Here is a 22,980-nt window from a genome sequence, read left to right on the forward strand (position 1 = left end):
GTTTCCTTTCTCCCTGAGTCCGTTTCACTCCAGCATCCACGGAGTGGCACACATCCCATGAAACTTAATGCATGAAAACACAACTCCATCCACGATCACAAGGCAGGCACAGAGGGCACCACACCACTGTTAGTCTTTTGGCAAATGTCACAGAGACACGCTTGGGGCACTGGATATAGCAATCAGGGTCACCTTTAAAAATCTAAAGATCTGGACACCCTAGACCAACTGGGAATACTGGCTCCAATCTCTTCGTACCCCTCCTCCCCCAGCCCTCAATGTGCGTGGCCCCAAGAGCCTCCTCAGCTGCATTAAGACTCCCCGGTTGGAACACCTTCACCTCCACGAGGGACAGAGACAGAATCTTTCAGGAGCTTGAGCGCTGGGCTCTCGCGCCAGGGGCGGAGCTCCGGGTCTGAGCCCTTTGCGGAGCCGAGAACCGAGAACCGAGTGAGAAAAGCTGGAATATAGTTTCTCTGATTTTTGGACTGCAGTTCCAACAGGGGAGCAGGTGTGGATTCTGCTCGAGGGCACCAGTCACTCACAAGATCACGTTTACAGGCGAGGAGTTGGCCTACGAGGGAACCCTGCTCTTCTTCCAGACCCCGCGGGCATCGTGCCCCAGCAGTCTTCCCCGAGCGCTTCTTGAGGAGCCGGGGGACTGCCCCCCAACACCCACCCACCCCATTCGCGCCTGCGCACTCGGGACCGAGAAGGCACTCTCCGGAATTCCGGCGCCGCGGTCTGGAGCGCTGGGCGGTCCCCGGAGTCTGGCGCAGCCCTAGGGCGGTAAGGCAGGCTCGGTGGTAGCCGCTGCTCTTCTGAAGGAAACAAGCGCGAGACCGGGCAGGTTCTGCGGACCAGATCGAGGTTGGATTTGGGGGCCTCAGGCCGGAGTGAGGGCTTTGCAGTTCTGAGACTGGGCGGCGCGGGGTTAAGCTCGTGCGGCGGTAATTGGGCGCCGCCCCGGCCTGTTCCCGGCGGTCCTGCCCGTCGCCTTCCTCGCCCAGACCACCGAGGCCTGGCCGTAGAGGAAAGGCCTGAGAGGGAAACGGGAGGTGGAACCTCTGAATGAAAGTCCCCTGCAAGGCGCGGTGGTCGCCCGAGCGTGGGTAGCTGCGGTGTCTGAATTACAGCCGACCCAGAGCGGCGGACCTTCTCCGGTCTTTATCTGCCCATTGTGTTTGCAGGTGGTGGGTAGCGACGGTCAAGGGGGCGTGGACGGTGGGTGTTGACCGAGTCCAGAAACGCCTGCGATGTAATCAACCGGGTTTGCTTCCCGAGCCCTTTCAGTCTCCAGAGGCCTATGAAGTGAAGCAAATCGCCGCTGCATCTCTAAAAGCCACGTTCTTTGTGAGTTTCTGCTGCTTCTTTGTTTGCGTGAAATGCACTTGATTTTTGGGACACGAGATTGTTAAAATTTCCTTCTCTTGAAATGTCCTGCATAAGAATAATCTACTTACTGATTTTGACTTTAGGATTTACCTATGTCCTGGCAGGGGACCCAGTTTATAGATTCCCCTTTCTGTTGCCCACATAGTGCAATTCTTCAGTTAGTTATGCTCAGTCAGACTCTTCAGGACCTCATGGACTGCAGCCTGCCAGGCTCCTCTGTCCTTGGAATTTTCCAGGCAAGAATACTGGAGTGGGTTGCCATTTCCTACACCAGGGGATCTTGCCGACCCAGGGATCGAACTTGTGTCTTTTGCCTTTAGCAGGCAGGTTCTTCACCACTGAGCCACCTTAGTTAACCATGTGCTATAAATCCAGTTGCTCTGTGAGCCCAGTTTCTAATGATGGAAGTAGTCCTTTGGAAGTTACCGTTTATGTTTTCTTTTCGACTGTGATTTGTTAAGTAGTGTTGGGTTTCAGTTCAGTTCCGTCACTCAGTCCTGTCTGACTCTTTGCGACCCCATGGACTGCAGCAGGCCAGGCCTCCCTGTCCATCACCAACTCCCAGAGTTTACTTAAACTCATGTGCATTGAATCAGTGATGCCATCCAACCATCTCATCCTCTGTCATCCCCTTCTCCTGCCTTCAATCTTTCCCAGCATCAGGGTCTTTTCAAATGAGTCAGCTCTTCGAATCAGGTGGCCAAAGTATTGGAGTTTCAGCTTCAATCTCAGTCTTTCCAGTGAACACCCAGGACTGATCTCCTTTAGGATGGACTGGTTGGATCTCCTTGCAATGCAGGGGACTCTCAAGAGTCTTCTCCAGCACTACAGTTCAGAATCATCAATTCTTCGGTACTCAGCTTTCTTTATAGTCCAACTCTCACATCCATACATGACCACTGGAAAAACCATAGCCTTGACTAGATGGACCTTTGTTGGCAAAGTAATGTCTCTGCTTTTTCTTTTTTTTTGTCTCTGCTTTTTAATATGCTGTCTAGGTTGGTCATAACTTCTCTTCCAAGGAGTAACTGTTTTTTAATTTCATGGCTATTGGGTTGTGTTGAGTTTAGACATCTCTAATTATTCCACAGTAGGAGTGGGGATTCTTTTTCCCAAAGAGAATCCATGAGTTGAACTTTTTGGTACCAGCCTGATGTGGTTAGAGTTTGGTAGCATGAGTTTTATTTATTTTGGACAAATGAAAAATTGTTTAATGTGTACAGCATAATGTTTTGATATATGTAAACATCGTGGAACAGAATACCACACCGACTAATTAACTATTACCTCTCAAGGTTAACTATTTTGTGTATGTGACAAGAGTACTTAAGATATACTCTTGGTAAACTTCCAGTATGTAATACATTATTATTATCTATAGTAACCATGTTGTGCTTGAGGTCTTCAGAGCTTATTATCTTATAAGTGAAATTTTGTAGCATGAGTGTTTTGGGTATGTCTTGGGGCGATCCCCTGGGGAAGGGAATGGCTACCCACTCCAGTATTCTTGCCTGGAGAATGGACAGAGGAACCTGGTGGAATACAGTCCGTGGGTGGAAAAAAATCAGACAGGACTGAGCGACTAACACTTTCACTTTTTAGGAATAGAGGAACAGAGATGTATGCGGTGGTTAAGAATTTTGAACCTAGATTAAGAGGATTTTAATCCTGACCATCACTTAAATCTAAGTGAGTTTGGGCAGTCGAAGGAAAACTGTGTTGTAGTTTCTTCATATGTAAAATCGGAATTATTATATGCCTCACAGGGTTGTTTTGAAGGTTACCTGAATTAATATCTGTTGAAGCTCTTAAAACATTACCTAGCATAGTAGAATACTGCTTAATTATATTAGCGGTTACTGTTAGTGATGATTTTTAATCATTCCCTATCAACTTTCTTTATTCCCAAGAATAATGAAAATGTGAAGTTACTTATGATGAATGCAAGCAGAAAAATCAACAGCAAATGGACCAGAATAGGGATTCTTAACATGAAGTCTTTGGGTTCTGTTTATGGGTTTTCAGGACAAGGAAAAAAATCAAAGATATATACAGAGAAATATCATAAATATTTTTCAGTGGTTAATTTGGGAGGGGAATCTGCTTACTTGTAATTTCATGATATCAGAATTGTATAAGACCCAACAAAATTGATTTTCACTGGTCTAGCATCAAAGTCTGGAATAAATAGGAATAATTTTGAGGATAATCTTAAAAAACTAGTATCTAACAATATGGAAATGTTAAGTGATTCACACTCCATCTATGATGGAATGTTATGGGATGATAAAGATTATAAAGTCATAATAAGAAACCATATAAAATGTAATATTGGGAAGTATTTATTGTTCTGAATAAAAATTTTTAAGAAATTGTTGTTACCTATGTATCTTGAACACTGAGGTAAGGAATAATAAGATCTTTTGCAAGGATTTAGTAATTGGTTATTCAGGAGGAGTCAACTCAAATGACTGAGCATTTGCTATGAAATAAGCATTTTTTTCTGCCTGCTGTGCATACTATCTCTTGATTTTTGGAAATGTTGTGAATCAGCATTGTGATCCTTCACAGAAGGGTTTCTGGGTGTTAATAAAATACAGTATTCAAGAACTGGTAAGAATTCTTTTTTCAGTGACATTGATTTCCCTGTTGTTACCACTTATGCAGGCCTATGTAATCACAGTTTTCTTAATGACTACCCGTCTACCCAAATCATTAAAAAATTATTTTTAATGGGAATAGCTTTTTAAAAATTTCAGATAATGTATTTCATGCAAGCTTGTGAAATATTTAGTAACTAAGGAAACTTAAAGAAGAAAATAAAAATTATAGTCCTCAACAGGGCTTCCCAGTGGTAAAGAATCCATCTGCAATTCAGGAGACTTGCAGGAGACGCAGGTTCCATCCCTGGGTTGGGAAGATCCCCTGGAGGAGGAAATGGCAACCCACTCCTGTATTTTTGCCTGGAAAAATCCCATGGACAGAAGAGCCTGGTACACTATAGTCAATAGGGTCATAAAGAATTGGATTTGACTAAGCATACACACACATATTCCCAACATCCAGAAATAATCACTATTCATATTTAGAGCATATGTTCCCAAAAATAACAAGCATTTGTGGTTTTGTATATAGTTTTATTTCTGAATAGGATAACATTAATTGAAAATTTAAAGGAAAGCAAGACCTCTAGTTCTTCATTTAAGATAGGAATTCAGGGGTCTTCCCTGGGGGCTCAGTGGTAAGGAGTCTGCCTACCAATGCAGGAGACATTGGTTCAATCCCTGATCCAGGAAGATCTCACATGCTGTGGAGCAACTTACCCCATATACAACTATTAAGCCTGTGCTCTAGAGTTGGGGAGCCACAACTACTGAGCCCACATGCCACAACTACTGAAGCCCGTGTGCCCTAGAGCCTGTGCTCTGCAACAAGAGAGTAGCCCCTGCTTGTAGCAATGATGACCCAGCACAACCAAAAATAAATAAAATTATAAAAAAAAAGAAATTCATTATTTTTTAAAAAAGAGGAAAAAAATTAATAAAAAAGAGGAATTCAGTATTCTCATGGATTTTGTAACATTTTTATGGATTTTATATATTTTTTAAACTGATTTTTTTTTTCTTTCAATGTGTCTTGGATATTTTCCATTCCTTAAGTTTTCTAAAACTCAGCATTTAATGATTACTTTATTATTCTGTTTGTGGATGTTTTATCAGGTATTTAAGAAATAAGTTATTGGGGAGTGATGTTCAAAACTGCCTACACAATTCCTTCAGCAGGCTTTCTAGGTCCTATTACTTAACCAGCTTTTCACTTCAAAGTCATGTGGGATTTCAGAGGTAGGAACATTGAGGAATATGGCATTGACTTCTGCCAACTCGGGATACAAGTGATAACAAAGTATTTGGCTTTATTTCTTAGAGTATGAAATGGACAGTTCTGTTATTTTATGCCAGAAGCTTCATCCTCCTGATCCTTCATTTGAATGAGAGTTTGAGAAATAAATTAATGATAATTACCTAGAAAATGAATCTTACAAAAAACAAAATCATTTTAAACTCAGAGAAGAAAGGCAAAATAATCTGATTATACTATATAGTTCAGTTGGTAATGGCATTTAAATAGTCATAGTCATAGAAACTGAATATGTGTACCCTTTAATAGAACAAAACCACACTGGGAAAAAAAAAAATATTGGAAGGATAGGGAGATGCAATTATGCACACATGAAGTGGGAGATGGGTGGATAAAAGCTGAAGTAGTAATATTAGCATGTGATTTGAATATATGGTATTTATATAACAAAAGAAATAGCTAAAAGAGGTGAAAATTGTTGCCTCTAGATTTGGAAGATAGGGGAAAGGGTATCAGCGATGGAATTGTTGGGGCTTTTTGTGATATCTCTTGTAGAGCTGTTTTAAATTTATGTCCAAGTACAAGTGATACAAATTAAAGTTTTCTTTTTTTTACAGATTAAAAATTTCTTGATTAAAAAATTGAGAGACTCCTGGGAAGAACAAAATAAAGATCACGTGGGATACCATCCAGCAGAGGTAACACAATAAAATCTTATTCCAAGTCTATTTTGACTTTTTTGGTCTCATTATAATCATTTTCCATGTATCATTTCATTCTTTTTACACCATACCACAAGTGTCCATTTCTCCAGTCTTAGTGATAAGTATTATCAGTTTTTAAAATCTGCTAATCCAGTTCCTTTAAATGCAGCTCCTTAGTTACTATTGAGTTTTAACTAGTGGGTTATTTCATTATCCATACTCAGGTTTTACAAATTCACTTTTCCCCAGCCTGGGTACCAAGAGAATAGGATCGGTAAATGAGATCATGTAGACAATATTGATGATTCCTAATAGAAGGTGGTGAACAGTGAGCTCTGAGGATTCTGGGAAAGATAGTTCAGCCTTGAGGAAGAGATCCCAGTGGGCAAGTACAGTTTTGCCATTATAAAGGTTTCTAGGCATGGTCTGTGCCAGTGGTTCTCAAATTGTGGCATTTGGACCAGCAGCATCAGTATCAACATGGAAATGTTTTCAAAATGCAATTTCTCAAGCCCAACCCCGGCTCCAGTAAATGCCAAACTTGAGGAACAGGGCCCTGCAAACTGTATTTTAATAAGCCTTTCAGGTGATTCTGATGCATACAAAATTTGATTACTAAACCTGCCCATTATGATCACCTGGGGAAAGTTTAAAAATTTTGATTCCCGAGTCACAACTCTCTGCTAATTGAATCAGAATGCTTGGGGCATGGGAGTCAGGCATCAGTATATTTTAAAGGTCTGCTAATGGGCTTCCATGGTGGTCCAGTGGCTAAGACTGTGTTGCCAATGTAGGGGGCCTGAGTTCAATCCCTGACCAGGGAACTATAATAGAAGATCCCACATGCTGCAACTAAGAGTTTGCATGCTATAACTAAAGAATCCTGCATGCTTGCAATGAAGATCAAAGATCCCAGCTGCTACAGCTAAGACCTGGTGCAGTCAAATAAACAAAATGTTTAAAAAAAAAAATACACTTAAGTTCTCTTAAAAAAAAAAAAAAACCATTTGCTGGTGATTCCAATGTGTGGCATAGTTTGGAAAATTCTTCTCTATAATATTTTCTGTCTTCATGGTTGGGTAGGCAAGACAGATTCCTGAGTCTGAGAAGGATATTCTGGTTTAGATGGTGTAGCCACTTATTAGCTGGGAAAACGGGGAATGAGGGGAGATGGATCTCTGCTCAGGACAGGTCTGGGCAGCCTACTCTTGAGTCCAGATCAGCCTCACTGAGGTGGAGGACTGCCCGGAATCTCTCCTGCCAAAACAGCTGGAAATGACCTTCTCTTCTGGAGAGTCTTCTCCATGTCTATCCTTGTGCAGTGATTTTCCTGTTGTTTTGGGGAGGGCATGTATTTGTCTAAATTAGCTCTTACCTTTCATAACTTGTCTGTGTGTTGGGAGTTGTGATGGAGGGGTGTTGCATGTAGGAATGGAGAAGTCATGTGAGTTTTTAAAATTTGGGGGCTCTGGGATTTTGTTCTTATGGCTTCATACTCTTCCTCCAGTTTTTGGCTTCTGTCTGTGGACTCTGCTTCTTCAGTAAATGACCCTTGAGAAAAACTAATCATTTTCTTGCAACTCTGAAATCATGGCTCATGTAAGTTGGTATTTTTCTCTATTTGGAATGCTGTGATTTTTTTTCAGGTTATGTGAACATTCTCATTAGTTCTCCTAAAACTTCCAAACAGATCCCTGTCCAAACAGCTTCCTAGATGTTCCCATTCTAGTGAAGGATGGAGCCAGACAGCCTGGCCCTTCCTGTGTGCCCCTCTCTTGTCCATCCATGTCCATGTGTGAATTGACCAAATTATTCAGTCTCCTGTGTGTTCAGTCTTTGTCTAGAGCAGCGATAAAGCAGAAATGAAGTCCCTTGAGGGAGACAACTGATATGAGAAACTCAGGATTGGAGAACACTTTAGAGCTGCAGTGTCCAATATTAAAAATACAAAATTAGTGCCTTCTTAGCGCAGTAGGCCTCATGTCAGTCTCATAAAAAGTGTAGGATAATATGCAAGGCACATAATCTTAAACATTTTAGTGTCACATTTTAAAAAGTAAAAACAAAATGCACAAGTAATTTTAGTGTTTTATTTAACCAAATATAGCAAAATATTATCATTTCAAAGTGTAACCAAAATAAGAATTATTGAGATATGTTGCTTTCTTTTTTTTTCATAAAGTCTTCAATATCTGGTGTGTATTTTATAGCACATCTAAATTTTTACTAGCTACAGTTCAAATGCTCAGTAACCACATGTGTCTAAGATAGCAAGTGAGACATTGCAGCTTTAGAAATTTTGTATAACCTAAATTGTAAATATAACTTAGCATATTTAAAAGTGATGGGGAGGGACGTGTGAGGGGGGTGCAGGATGGGGAACACATGTAAATCCATGGCTGATTCATGTCAGTGTATGGCAAAAACCACTACAATATTGTAAAGTAATTAGCCTTCAACTAATAAAAATAAATGAAAAAAAAGAAAAGAAAAAAAACAAAAATAAATAAATAAACATCTGTTACAGGAAAAAACAAAACAAAAAAAAGAAATATCTATGGAGAAGGAAACGGCAACCCACTCCAGTATTCTTGCCTGGAAAAGTCCATGGACAGAGGAGCCTGGCGGGCTGCAGTCCATGGGATTACATGACTGAGCATGTGTGCCCGAGGGTGGAGGGAGACGGGTTGGTAGCAATAAAGTGGTAGAACTAAAAAGAAAAAGAAATATCTAAATATAATCATTAAGGCCAACATATCTATAAAATGGACTATTTTGTAGTAAGCTTAAAATATTCAATAAAGGGTTTGTTATGATAAGGGAAAATGCTAATGATACATATAGTGATGAAATTGGATCTCTGTTTTAAAAAGTAGAGTTTGCATAAAACTAAAGAATTTTTTCCAGACCCAACTTTATTTTCTCGATATATACCCAGAAGTGGGATTACTGGATCATATGGTAGCTCTATTTTTAGTTTTTTAAGGAACTTCTATTCTCTTCTCCATAGTGGCTGCACCAATTTACATTTCCACCAACAGGGTAGGAAGATTCCCTTTTCTCCACACCCTCTCCACATTTATTACTTGTAGACTTTGGGTGATAACCATTGTCACTGATGTGAAGCAATACCATGTGATTTTGATTTGCATTTCTCTGATAATCAGTGATGTTGAGCATCTTTTCATGTGTCTCCTGGCCATGTGAATGTCTTCTTTGGAAAAATGTCTTTTTAGGTCTTCTGCCCATTTTTTTGATTTTTTTTTTTTTGGTATTGAGTTGTATGAGTTCTTGGTATTTTTAGCATATTGACCCCTTGTTGGTCACATCATTTGCAAATATTTTCTCCCATTCAGTAGGCTGTCTTTTCATTTTGTTTTCTTTTGTGCCCATCAGTAGAAGATTGATGGTTTCCTTTACTGTGCAAAAGCTTTCAAGTTTGATTAGGTCCCATTTGTTTATTTTTGCTTTTATTTCTTTTGCTGTGGGAGACTGATCTAAGAAAATATTGCTACAATTTAGTGAAACTCTGATTGACTACTTGTGCATATCTGGAAGTAAAACTAAGTATACCACAGTATATAGGTAGCTTTGTGTATAGCAGTAATAGGCAAACTGCAGCTTGTGAGTCAGAGTCAACCCAGGTCCTGTTTTTGCACAAGCTATGAGTTAATTACTTTCTGAAAGAATTATTTTAAAAAAGAAGGGAAAGGGAAGGATACACAGAGACAATATGTGGCATATGGCCCTATACAGAAGTAAATAATTTTACAAATCATGGGTTTGTCATTTCAGGATTTGGTGATGTTCAGAGATGTGACTGTGGACTTTTCTCAGGAAGAGTGGGAATGCCTGAACTCAAATCAGAGGAATTTATACAGAGATGTGATATTAGAGAATTATAGCAACTTGGTGTCACTGGGTAAGTTATCTGTGTCAGATAATGTAGAAATTCACATGACTGAATTTCAGGGCTGACTGTCTAAAAACTAGTCGACTGTCTGTTTTGTAGTTTGAGAATAGGTGCCTTCAGCTGTTAAACTATTAAATAGCACCGTTAGCTTCCCCCATAAATCACTGACCTTTACATTTTCCTTTGCCTTTTCTATTATATAATTGCTTCTCTTTAATGACAGTTGGATATAAATTCTTAGACACTCAGAGCAAAACCATTTTCAAAGAAGTCTGTTTTCATATTGTGGTGGATGGTCTATTATCTATTAACTTAACCTGCAGTGTGAGTAGGAAGACAGAGGTGTCTGCTCTATATACCTATTGAAAAAATTGATACAGTGTATGATACTGGGTTAAATCAATCGTTTGTTGAAATTCAAGTGGACACATTCAATTTACTACAACAAACATATTATCTTTTTAATTGATTTAAACATTAACTTTTATGATTAAAAGTTTAAAATACATGAACTTTGCATTTGACATTGGATGAATATATTGGCGAGAAACAAATTATTTTCCTCCTAGCAAAATATTTAAATAAAAGCAAAAATAGCACCTAATGAACATGCATAGTGCTTAGTATGTACTAGGCACTCATCCAGGCACTTGGTTTATTAAGTGACACCTCACAGAAATCTTATGGGTATACATTGCTGCCTCTGCTAAGTCACTTCAGTCGTGTCCGACTCTGTGCGACCCCATAGACGACAGCCCACCAGGCTCCTCTGTCCCTGGGATTCTCTAGGCAAGAATACTGGAGTGGGTTGCCATTTGCTTCTCCAATGCATGCATGCATGCTAAGTCACTTCAGTTGTGTCCGACTCTGTGCGACCCTATGGACAGCAGCCCACCAGGCTCCTCTGTCCACAGGATTCTCTAGGCAAGAATACTGGAGTGGGTTGCCATTTCCTTCTCCAGGGTATACATTATTATTTCATATATTTTAATATATTATTTAATATATTATTATTTACTTATGAGTATATATTATTGTTTTTCCAACTGAAAAAACTCAGCCTGTAAGTGACTCAGGTGACAGAGGCAGGATTTGAAGCCAGTGCTCTCAACGATCACTTCTAGAGACAAAGCCTGTATGAACTGGCGATTATAATAAGACAGTATTCCTCTCTCTCTGTTCTTGTGATCCTCAAGTAACTCTAATATGAATGTTTTTCTGTCCAATTACTCTTCTTTGTTCTGAAGCCTTGGTCAGTTTTATACTTTTCTTTATTATGTTCTATTGTGGTTTTTTTCCAAGGAGGATGTTCCATTTCTAAGCCAGATGTAATTACTCTGTTAGAGCAAGGGAAGGAACCCTGGATGGTTGTGAGGGATGAGAAAAGAAGATGGAGACTAGGTGAGTAAGTGCTTGTCGGGGAGGGTCAGCTACTGGCACAGCATATCCCTGCAGGTTGGGAAGAAACACACTCCTTAGATGTTGATTACGAAGGAGAGACGTGACACCTGAGAAGAAAACTTAGATCTCAGCATGGACAGCCAAAGAAATTTCATCTCTACTTCCACTTATCTCTTCTTTCTCCACTGTCCTGTTTCCTTCTCATTTCAATGGGGGAAAGCTTTCTTCCCCAGTGACCACCATTTTACTTGTATTTTGCATCTAATTTCTACTTAGCTCATCTTTTGTATTTTGCCTCTTAGGTATATATTTCTTCATTGCCTTCTTTTCATGGCGTTTACATTGTAGAAGGGAAATTGTATGGTAAACAAATGGATTAGTATCATGAAGTGATTAAATATTGTTAAGAAGAGTAAGGAGGTAAGAATATGGGGAATCATGATGGGTTAATGGGGTAATTTAGATAGGGCAGTCAGGGAAGAGAAACCAGTTGGCAGAGGTTCTTCAACCTGTAAAAGATGGAATCATTTAAGCATCTATATACATAACTGAAATGTATTACAACCACATAAAATATAGTTAATTCTGTAAATTCTTTTTCCCCCAAGATTTATTTATTTATTTATTGGTTGTGCTGGGTCTTCATTGCTGCATGCAGGTTTTCTTTAGTTGCAGTGAGTGGGAACTTCTCTTCATTGTGGTGCATGGGCTTCTCATTGACCTGGCTTCTCTTGTTGCAGAGCACAGACTCTAAGCAAGCAGGCTTTAGTAGTTGTGGCGTGTGGGCTCAGTAGTTGTGGCTTATGGGCTCTAGTGTACAGGCTGAGTGATTGTGGCACACAGGCTTAGTTGCTCTGTGGCGTGTGGGATCTTCTGAAACCAGGGATCAAACTCATGTCTCCTGCATTCGCAGGCAGATTCTTTACCCAGCTGAGCCACTGGGGAAGCCCATGTTTTTCTTAAAGTATTCGGTGAATAAATGAAGGATTATAGACTTAGAATATTACCAGCTTAGAACCTGTAGTGAGCTATTGGATCTAGACACTGAACATCACTGCTGATAACATCACAGAAATAGAGACAGTCAGATTGTATTTCTTCAAATGAAAGAATACAGTATCACCTATGAAGTGGGCCTAAGTCTGATGGAGCTTCTAAATTAGCCAACCACTAATTTATTGGAGGAAGATAGAGAAATATGTTCTACTACATCTTGGGAATACAGTCAGAATATGAGAAATGCTATAGGGTCAAAGTGAAGAGGAACTAAAGAGCCTCTTGATGAAGGTAAAAGAGGAGAGTGAAAAAACTGGCTTAAAACTCAAAATTCAGGAAAACTAAGATCCAGTCCCATCATGTCATGACAAATAGATGGGGAAACAAGGGAAACAGTGACAGACTTTATTTTCTTGAGCTCCCAAATCACTGCTGATTGTAACTGCAGCCATGAAATTAAAAGATACTTGCTCCTTGGAAGGAAAGCTATGACCAACCTAGACAGCCTGTTAGAAAACAGACATTACTTTGCCAACAAAGGTCTGTCTAGTCAAAGTTACGGTTTTTCCAGTAGTCATGGATGGATGTGAGAGTTGGACTTTAAAGAAAGCTGAGTGCCGAAGAATTGATGCTTTTGAACTGTGGTGCTGGGGAAGACTCTTCAGAGTCCCTTGGACAGCAGGGAGATCCAACCAGTCAGTCCTAAAGGAAATCAACCCTGAATATTCATTGGAAGGGCTGATGCTGAAGCTGAAGCTCCAGTACTTTGACCACCCGAGGCAAAGAACCAGCTCATTGGAAAAGACCCTGATGCTGGGAAAGACTGAAGGCAGGAGGAGAAGGAGGCAGAAGAGCATGAGATGGCTGGATGGCATCACTGACTCAATGGACATGAGTTTGAGCAAACTCTGGGAGATGGTGAAGGACAGGGAAGCCAGGTGTGCTATAGTTCATGGGGTCACAAAGAGTTGGACACAGTTTAGCAACTGAACAACAACAATGACAAAGAGTTACTGTTCAGTTTTTCAGGTTTGGGTAATGGTATTACAATTATTTTTTAAATCCTTTTAGAGATAAATCCTAAAGTGATTACAAAATATATTATGGGACTTGCTTCAGACAATCTGAGGAGAGTGGATAAGGGTCTGCATAGGTCAGTATTGGGCTTGGTTGATGTTGTTAAGGCTGGTCCATAGATAACTTGTACATTTAATATTACTCTTCTACATTTGTGTATGTTAGAAGTACTCTGTAATAAAATTTTGGTTTCTTTTAAAGTTAATGGGAGATAAAAGGAAAAGAAAGTGAGACAGTGGTGAAAATAAATGTATGTAACACTTAAGAGGAATTTTGCCATAAAAGCAGACACATGGGGTACAGGGAAAGTATCTTAAGATGTGAGGTATTAGGACTTGTATATAGTCTGAAGAGAATGATTTCAAAGAGGAAAACTGATGGCATCAAGAGAGAGGGTGATTTTTGTAAGCAGTGACTTTCAGTAAATGAGTAGAAGTAGGAGCCAATTTATGAAGGAAAACCAATGCATATGATAAGAATATGAACTTAAGTGGTTGGATAACGTGGTAAAGGGGAGAATAACATTTTTCTTTCCATTGCTTCTGATTCTTTGATGAAATTAGCAATAAAATTAGCAGAATGTGAAAATTATTTGGAATTCAGTATGGATTATTTAGTATGTAATCAGTTTTGACTTTCAGAAATACAATTCTGTCGTTATAAGGTTTTAACATTTACAGATCTCTGGATACATTAACCCTGGTGTTAATGTGACTAAAACTGCTTCTGTCATAAATATTCTACATTCATATCATCTTGTATCAGCAAAGTTATTGAAGACATCATCTCAGGAAACAAATTAACTTTATGACCAGGTAATTTGCTCCTTATTTTCTTTTTAATTAAAGTTGGTATCCTGCCAATGGAAATAACATTTCTCCTTTTACATTGCTATAAGATGGGCTAATATTTTGCTTTTGCATTAGTATCATTTACTAGAATAAAGCCCTTTGATTCAATAGACTACAAACTAGTATTTGGGTTATTTTGAGTAGTTAAAATATTTTGTATATGTCTTTTGATGTTTAGTTTGTCCTTTGTTTCAATGTTGGGCCAGCCAATTTTTTCTTGATTAAATCACATGTATAGTGCATAGGCTATAATTTCCAGTTTCAATTTATTTAAAGTAGAACAAGAATCTAAAGATAAAAAAAAAAAAAAAAAAGAATCTAAAGATAATTATAAAGCAATCTGTGTGCAGAGTCCTTCATGAATTTTTATGTTTCCCATCAATCTTTACTATTTTCTTACTGTCTCCTCTGAAACAATGCAGTGTGCATCTGTAGTCAGAAATAGCAAAGCACTGAACCTAGTTTTGATTGACTGAAATGGCTGTCTTTTAGTTTCTTGAAGGGGAAAGAACTGGCATAAACGAATTTGGGAAAAATCATGGCTGACTTTTTATAGAAATCGTAAGATTACAGTTCAGTTGTTTATACAGTTGACCCTTGAACAACATGAGTTTAAACTACATGGGTCCATTTATGCTACTGCTACTGCTAAGTCACTTCAGTCATGTCCGACTCTGTGCGACCCCATAGACAGCAGCCTACCAGGCTCCTCCGTCCATGGGATTTTCCAGGCAAGAGTACTGGAGTGGGGTGCCATTTCCTTGTCCAGTGCATGAAAGTGAAAAATGAAAGTGAAGTCGTTCAGTTGTGTCCAACTCTTAGCGACCCCATGGACTGCAGCCTACCAGGCTCCTCCATTCATGGGATTTTCCAGGCAAGAGTACTGGAGTGGGGTGCATTGCCTTCTCCGGGGTCCATTTATACATGGGTTTAAAAAAAAATGTGTACTACAGTACTGTGGGCTTCCCAGGTGGTGCTAATGGTAAAGAACCCACCTGCCAGTGTAGGTGTAAGAGATGTGGGTTTGATCCCTGGGTTGGAAAGATCCCCTGGAGGAGGGCATGGCAAACTACTCCAGTATTCTTGCCTGGAGAATAGACAGAATAGACAGAAAAGCCTGGCAGGCTACAGTCCATAGGGACACAAAGAGTTGGACATGACTGAAGTGACTTAGCACACATGCACAGTACTATATGATCTGAGGTTGGTTGAATCTGTTTATGTGGAACTGCAGGAATGGAGGGCCAACTGTAAAGTTATACACAGATTTTCAATGGAGGGGCGATATTGGCCCCTATTACCCCAGTGTTCAAGGGTCAACTGTAGTATAGTCTCCTAGATGTGAATATTCAGCATGCCAAAGTCTTAATGTGTCATGTCAGGTAGGGAAGCCATATAAAAGTCTTGGTTATGACCCAGCAATCCCACCCCTAGGCATATACCCTGAGGAAACCCAAACTGAAAAAGATACATGCACCCCAGTGTTCATTGCAGTACTGTTTACAATAGCTAGAACATGGAAGCAACCTAGATGTCCATTGACAGATGATTGGATAAAGTTGTGGTACATATACACAATGGAATATTACACTAAGCCATAGAAAGGAACATATTTGAGTCAGTTCTAATGAGGTGGATGAACCTAGAGCCTATTATACAGAGTGAAGTAAGTCAGAGAGAGAAAGATAAATATCATATACTAACACATATATATAGAATCTAGAAAGATGATACTGATGAATTTATTTGCAAGACAACAATAGAGAAACAGACATAGAGAACAGACTTACGGACACAGGGAGAAGGGAGGAGAGGGTGAAATGTTTGGAAAGAGTAACATGGAAACTTATATTACCATATGTAAAATAGATAGCCAATGGTAATTTGCTGTATGTCTCAGGGAACTCAAATAGGGGCTCTGTATCAACCTAGAGGGGTGGGATGGGGAGGGAGGTGGGAGGGAAGTTCAAGAGGGAGGGGATATATGTACACCTATGGCTGATTCATGTTGATGTTTGGTAGAAAACAACAAATTTCTGTAAAGCAATTATCCTTCAATTTAAAAATAAATTAATTTAAAAAAAGGTCTCAGGTTCACTATATCCACACTGGGAATGTTTTGTTTGTTCTTTAAAACTTTCAAATTCTTTAGGGTAAGTATTGTAACTTCTACTTTTTTTTTTTCTTTTAAATGAGTGAATATGGACATTTTGTCCTCAGTGTGTTTATATTTTTATTTTGTGCATTGTCTGCTCACTTCCTTTATTCTCTTACTTTTTCCATTGTTTAATTTTCTTTTCTTTTTTTTTTTTTGTTTAATTTTCTTATACCAGTTTGTATGAGCTTTTGTTTTGTATACACTTTCTCATTTTTCTTCCCAATGTTTGGGCCTTCAGTGTTTATTTTGACTACTGTTTTCCTTTAAATCATTGATTTTTAATTTACAAGTAAATTCTTTGAAATCACCATCTTAATAACAGCTGTCACGCCTTTGTAGTTACCTAGTTATTTACTACTGTTATGACTAGCTAATTACTGTTCATTTTATATATCAGTTATAACTTATTTGCCTTAACACTTGTAGGTGTTAAATTTTTTTTTCCCAGTAATTTTTACAAAATTACATTAGTTTTACATTGCTTTCTTGAATAGGGAAGATAGTCAGGGAGAGAGAGAGAGAAAGAAGAGGAAAGAGGAAGGGAAGGAAGGGAAGATAGGGGGAGAGAAAAAGACAAAGGAAAGAGGAAGAGTAAGGGAAGAAGGAAGGGACAGAGGGATGGGAGACGGAAGGAGGCAGAAAGATACTCAGATTTCATCAGAGTGTCTTCTGTGACATTCACTTATTTGTCTCTGCTCACAAATTATCTACAGTATTTAAATCATTGTTGCCTTTTAACATATTTTTATTATATACTTTTAAAGTAAACTTTTTGAAATAGATCCAAACAACAGAAATCATAATATGCTGCTCACTGAATTTTCACAAAGTAATTATGCCCAGCTAATCAGTATACTGATTCAGAAATAGTTTTAGTAGGATATCAGAAGCTCCTCTCTAGTTTTCTCCAGTCATTCCTCCCTATCAAAATTAACTAATAGCCTGACTTTTAATGAGTCCATAGATTAGTTTTAGTGTTTATGAGCTTTATAAAAATGGAATAATATATATTATTTTATGCCTGGCTTTGTTTGCTCACCCTTATGTTAGTGAGAATGATCCATATTGTGTGTACTTGTAGATTATTCATTCTTGTTGCTGTTACAGTTTGTTCTTATTGTGTTGTATCCATATCTATATATATAACTTTTCTCAGTCATTCTTCTGTTAATGAATACTTGGATTCTTTCTAGTTTGTGCATATTAAAAATAATGTTGTAGATTTTTTTAAAAAATACATTTTTTGCTCAGAATTTTACTAGCATGTTACTATTTTATAAACCTGTTGCTTTGACTGAAAAAATCACTAATATACTTTCTAGACAGTAACTAAATGGCACTGGCTATGATGACTTTAGGGAGAAGATAGGAAAGGGTATGAAGAAACAAAATGAGCTGCATGTTTGTAATATTCATGTGTATAGTTAATAAACTTGAAGATAAATAAATAGAACCTTTCATTACCTTGGTTGCAAAAGCGAGGTTCACTTACAGCTATGTAGACAGTGAGCTGAAGTGGAGATATCTGCACATGAAAGTAAAGAGGCCATTGGAGGGATGAGCAGATGTAAAGAAATTTTTCCATTTATGTATTTGATTGAGATAGCATTGGTGTGCTTTTGTCTCCCATCTCTATAGAAAGTGCTAAAAAAAAAAGGTATAAGACTGGAGGCAAGGAAACATATATATTTTTGCTATTAACTAATTATGAAAACTTAATAATAGTTTCTCTGTGCTATGTATTTGTTATTCAGTGATAAGTGAAAGATTTTTTCTTCTCTTGGGAAATTGTTAAGGTAAGAACACAGACTAAAAACTTGGAAAATTAATGAATATATGACAACAGAATTGAAAAAAGTGCTAAGAAGCAGGGAACAAATTATTGGGATAGAAAATGAAGGATATCATTTAGATGAAGTCAGCACAGATAGTTTTTCTGATTTTTATCATGATATCTAAAGGATGAAAAGAACCCAACCATGTGGAGAACCCATCAGCATTCCTGGGAGATTTAATAGCCAGTAAAAAGCTTTAAAAAATGGAAAGATTGTGACATATTTTAGTAGCTGAAAGGAGGCAAGTGTGACAGACATAGGGAGTAAAGGGGTCTACAGCTTGAAATGACATCTTTTGGTAAACAAAGGCTGTGTTATTCATAATAAAGTATTTGTACTTTATTCTTACTAAAAAGGAAATCATTAAAAAGCTTAGGTAGAGATCTCAGACTTTGATTTTCTTCTGAATTATCTGGTCTTAATTCATTATTTTCTTTATTCTTAGCTTTTCTCAAGCTATGTTAGTTTTTAAAGTACTTTTAAGCACATTTATTTCAACTGGACTTTATTTTCTTTTTTCCTATTCTAAAGTTTTTATTTGCTTCTTTGTTTACTTTTTCTAGAAGAAAATAGCATGTGTTTTATCTTCTTTTCTTTCAGATTTGGAATCCAGATGTGACACTAAAAAGTTATTTCAAGTAAAGGATATTTGTGAAATGAGTTTTTCTCAGTGGGAGATAATGGAAAGAATTAGAGGTTGTGGCCTTGAAGACTCTTTTTTCAGGAAAGATTGTGAATATAAAAAGTTTGAGGGACAAGCGGGTCCTCACGAGGCATATTTTAGGCAAGTGAAAAAAACCACCTCTGAAAAAATGCCCAAGAACAGAAAACGCACATCTCTTACTCTGTATCCAAGAATTCACAGTAGAGAGAAGCCCTATGAATGTGGGGACTGTGGGAAGGCTTTTAGAGTACGCCAGCAACTTACTTTCCATCAGAGAATTCATACAGGCGAGAAACCCTATGAATGTAAAGAATGTGGAAAAGCTTTTAGACAGTGTGCCCACCTTAGTCGACATCAGAGAATTCATGCTTCTGACAAACTCCTTGAATGTAAAAGATGTGGAAAGATCTTCACATGTGGTGCAGATCTTCGTGTACATCAGAGAATTCATGTTGGTGAGAAGCCCTATGACTGTAAGGAATGTGGGAAGGCCTTTAGGGTGCGAGGACAACTTAATCTCCATCAAAGGATTCATACTGGTGAGAAACCCTATGAATGTAAGGAATGTGGGAAGACCTTTAGACAATATGCACACCTTACTCGACATCAAAGACTTAATATTGCTGAGAAATGCTATGAATGCAAGGAATGTGGGCAAGCTTTTCTGTGTAGTACAGGCCTTCGAGTACATCACAAACTTCATACTGGTGAGAAACCCTATGACTGTAAGGAATGTGGGAAGGCCTTTAGAGTGCGGCAACAACTTACTCTTCATCAGAGAATTCATACTGGCGAGAAACCCTATGATTGTAAGGAATGTGGGAAGACCTTTAGTCGTGCCTATCATCTAACTCTCCATCAGAGAATTCATACTGGTGAGAAACCTTATGAATGTAAGGAATGTCAGAAGTTCTTTCGTCGTTACTCAGAACTTATTTCACATCAGGGTATTCATATTGGAGAGAAACCTTATGATTGTAAGGAATGTGGGAAGGCCTTCAGACTGTTCTCACAACTTACCCAACATCAGAGTATTCATTTTGGTGAGAAACCTTATAAGTGTAAGGAATGTGAGAAGAATTTTAGATTGCTCTCCCAACTTACTCAACATCAGAGTATTCATACTGGTGAGAAACCCTATGACTGTAAGGAATGTGGAAAGGCCTTTAGACTTCATTCATCTCTTATCCAACATCAGAGAATTCATTCTGGTGAGAAACCATACAAATGTAAGGAATGTAAGAAGGCATTTAGGCAGCATTCACATCTTACTTACCATCAGAGAGTTCATAATGTCACTAAATAGTTATAAGAAAGCCACCCATTGTGAATTTTGTGTTAAGGAGCGTTAGAAAAGAAATTCTAGAGGAGAAGTGTTTGAATGTAGGAATCCCTTTTGCTTCATGCTCAAAGTTAAAACAAGAGGTTTTAAAAGAGTAGGCTAATTTAATGAATACATAGCAGTGTTTTATCACCACTCAAACCATGTTAAACTTTTGGAAATTGATAGAAATTCATAGAAAGAAACTCTCTTAAAGAGTGAATGTGAAAAAGCTTTTGATCTTACTTATTACCACCTCTGTTCTTTCATCTGTACATACCAACCTTTGGAGGTTGCCAGGGCACCAACTCATTCTGGACATTGATAAACAGAAGGAAGGAGGAGTGATTTAGCCTGCATTTCCTGTATAAACTATAGCTTAAGGCAACTAGATGTTGATGAGGTAAAGTTCTTTATTAGAGAATTTGCAGGACATAATGAAATAATGGATCTAAGCACAGTTCTCAGTAGAAGTGTTAAGACCTTTAGGTGAATGGTCTATATGAACTTCCCAGTGAATAGATCAGGTTGACAACATCTGACCCACTGATCAACTTTAATCTCATCAAAAATAGGACAAAACATTTTATGCCTCCTTGTATGATACAATAAGACATCCCATTGCCAAAAATATTGAACCTGAATCTAATTAAGCATCAAGATCTAACTCCCACTTTAAAGAAAATTCAGGAAACAGAAGAACAAATTACACGATATAACAGGAAGCAGACCAATAAAATGTGGGTAATTCTATGAGAGTAATGACTATAAGCTTCTCACCCAATGAAATGGATTGAAAAAAGGGAGGTGGAACTCTCAGATGTTAACGAAGTCTTAAGAGATGTATCAATCAAATGCAATGAATGAGTGTTTTTCATTTAGATCACAGGTTGAACAAACAAAAGACATTTTTATGACAGTTGGGGAAATGGGACTGTTGATAGTATTAGATAATATTAAGAAATTATGTTCTTATTAGATGTGCTAATAGCATTATGTTTATGTAAAAGTGTCTTGGAGATAAATTAGCAAGTTTATACACATAAACAGTATGTGTAGAATTACTGTTAAAATGCTCATGCAAAAGAAAAGTGAGGATAGATAACTTGTTTAAGTCATGGTAAGATAAATCAGTTGCATGGCTTTTGCTTATTTTGTTTTTGCTATTTTCTCTATTTTCATGTATTTGAAATTTTCCATCACTTTTAAAATCATAAAGCATCTATGAAATTATAGCCAGCTTTAAGTGAATAGTGTTTGTAAATGGCTACCTATCAGAACTTACGGATGTAACTAAAGTTCTACACATAGGGATAGTAAATGTTCTATAAGGTATTTGGGAAATTAAGATTGAGGATCCAGATTTTCTCTAGTGCAACTAATGCTACATCTCTTGTAGTACCTGTTCCCATAGTACTTCATATATTTCAGGAGTGAGTAAAAAGAGCAGTTGCAGCTATTTGTGTAATCAATGGAATAGAACTGTAGTATCTAATAAAGTAGATGCTAGCAGCATGTTGAGCACTTAAAACTGAGCTACTGAGAACTGGAATGGTGGTTAGTACAAATTAAAATGGTCTTAAGTGTAAAATACACATGAGGTTTTGAGTACTTCATTCAAAAAAAGAATTAACATCTCAATTTCTCGCAGTGTTTCTCTGCTGTAGTTGGGAAGCTGTGAACTTCAGTGGTTTGCGTTACTACATAATACAGAACCCAAATTTAAGTGTGTCTCTGCTGTCGAGTAGCATGTTTGTTTACTGAGGCCTTCTTGGTTCTACCCTGAGTCATGCTGGACTTTTTTTTTTCCCCTCTTCATAAAATGTAGCCTGTGTTTACAGCTGAGTCGTTTTCTCAGACTGCTTTTGGCCTGTAGAGTTTTGGCATCCAAAGGCCTTTTTTAAATTTTATACTGTTTCCCATTAAGCTCAAGCTTGCAGTGCATCAAGTACAATTCTCTTTAAGATTGTATTTTCTATGATTTTTATTAGGGTTCATTCAGTTAGACAAAAGATCAACAGGTTCTTCTCTGTATTGGGTTTCCTGTGAGGCTTCTGTGGGAAAATGACTTTAAAATTCTTAGAAGCCCTGCTCTTTCACAGAAAGGATGAAAGTTGGCTTTATCTTTACTCTGGAGCCATATTTTTATGACAACCCCGCATACTTGATTGTTCCTCCCCTCTCAAGCCCATTGTAATTTTGAGAACCCTTTGCTACCTGTAAACACTGTCATGAATCCTCTATACTTCCTTGAAATTCTACTTGAAATATGCACCAACTGATACAATGAATATAATGTGGTTTTTTTTACTCTGTTAATATGATAGATTTTCAAATATTGATTAAATCTTATATCACTGTAGTAAACTTCATTTGTCTGTAGTGTATACTTTAAATATATATATACACACACAAACATATATATATATAGCTGGATTTGCTATGATTGCTATGATTTACTAATATTTTCTTGAGGATTTTTGTGTCTACATGAAGGATACTGGTCTATAATTTTGTTCTGTTTTTTGTCTCGTTTGGTATCAGGTTGATGGTGGCCTCATATAAGGAGTTTGGAAGTATTGCCTCCTTTTAATTTCTTGAAGAGGTAGTGTAGAATTGGTGTTAATTAATCTTTGAATGGTATAATTTTCCAGTGAAACCATTTCGGCCTTGCAATGGACTGAATGTGTCTCCTCAAAATGTGTTGACATCCTAAGCCCCACTGTGATGGTATTGAGATGGGGCCTCTCAAGATAATTAGGTCATGAGGATAGAGCCCTTCTAAATGAGATTAGTGCTTTTAAAAA

General features: G+C 38.0%; 1 protein-coding gene across 3 annotated transcripts; it reads left to right on the forward strand.

The window, feature by feature from the left end:
• The first annotated feature begins 711 nt into the window (after window positions 1-711).
• Window positions 712-22,540, forward strand: LOC122421411 (zinc finger protein 30 homolog). Of its 3 annotated transcripts, XM_043437390.1 has the most exons (7): window positions 712-870; window positions 1,191-1,353; window positions 5,871-5,951; window positions 7,465-7,556; window positions 9,753-9,879; window positions 11,173-11,271; window positions 18,789-22,540. In XM_043437390.1, the coding sequence occupies exons 4-7, from the start codon at window positions 7,548-7,550 to the stop codon at window positions 20,156-20,158; spliced, it is 1,605 nt and encodes a 534-aa protein (XP_043293325.1). In that variant the 5' UTR covers window positions 712-870; window positions 1,191-1,353; window positions 5,871-5,951; window positions 7,465-7,547; the 3' UTR covers window positions 20,159-22,540. The 3 variants fall into 3 exon arrangements, with proteins under 3 accessions (XP_043293325.1, XP_043293326.1, XP_043293324.1); XM_043437391.1 differs by lacking the exon at window positions 7,465-7,556; XM_043437389.1 differs by lacking the exons at window positions 712-870; window positions 1,191-1,353; window positions 5,871-5,951; window positions 7,465-7,556 and having other exon boundaries at window positions 9,720-9,879.
• Window positions 22,541-22,980: the final 440 nt, after the last annotated feature.

The sequence above is a fragment of the Cervus canadensis genome, chromosome 18 (assembly GCF_019320065.1).
Source record: "Cervus canadensis isolate Bull #8, Minnesota chromosome 18, ASM1932006v1, whole genome shotgun sequence".
Taxonomy (NCBI): domain Eukaryota; kingdom Metazoa; phylum Chordata; class Mammalia; order Artiodactyla; family Cervidae; genus Cervus; species Cervus canadensis.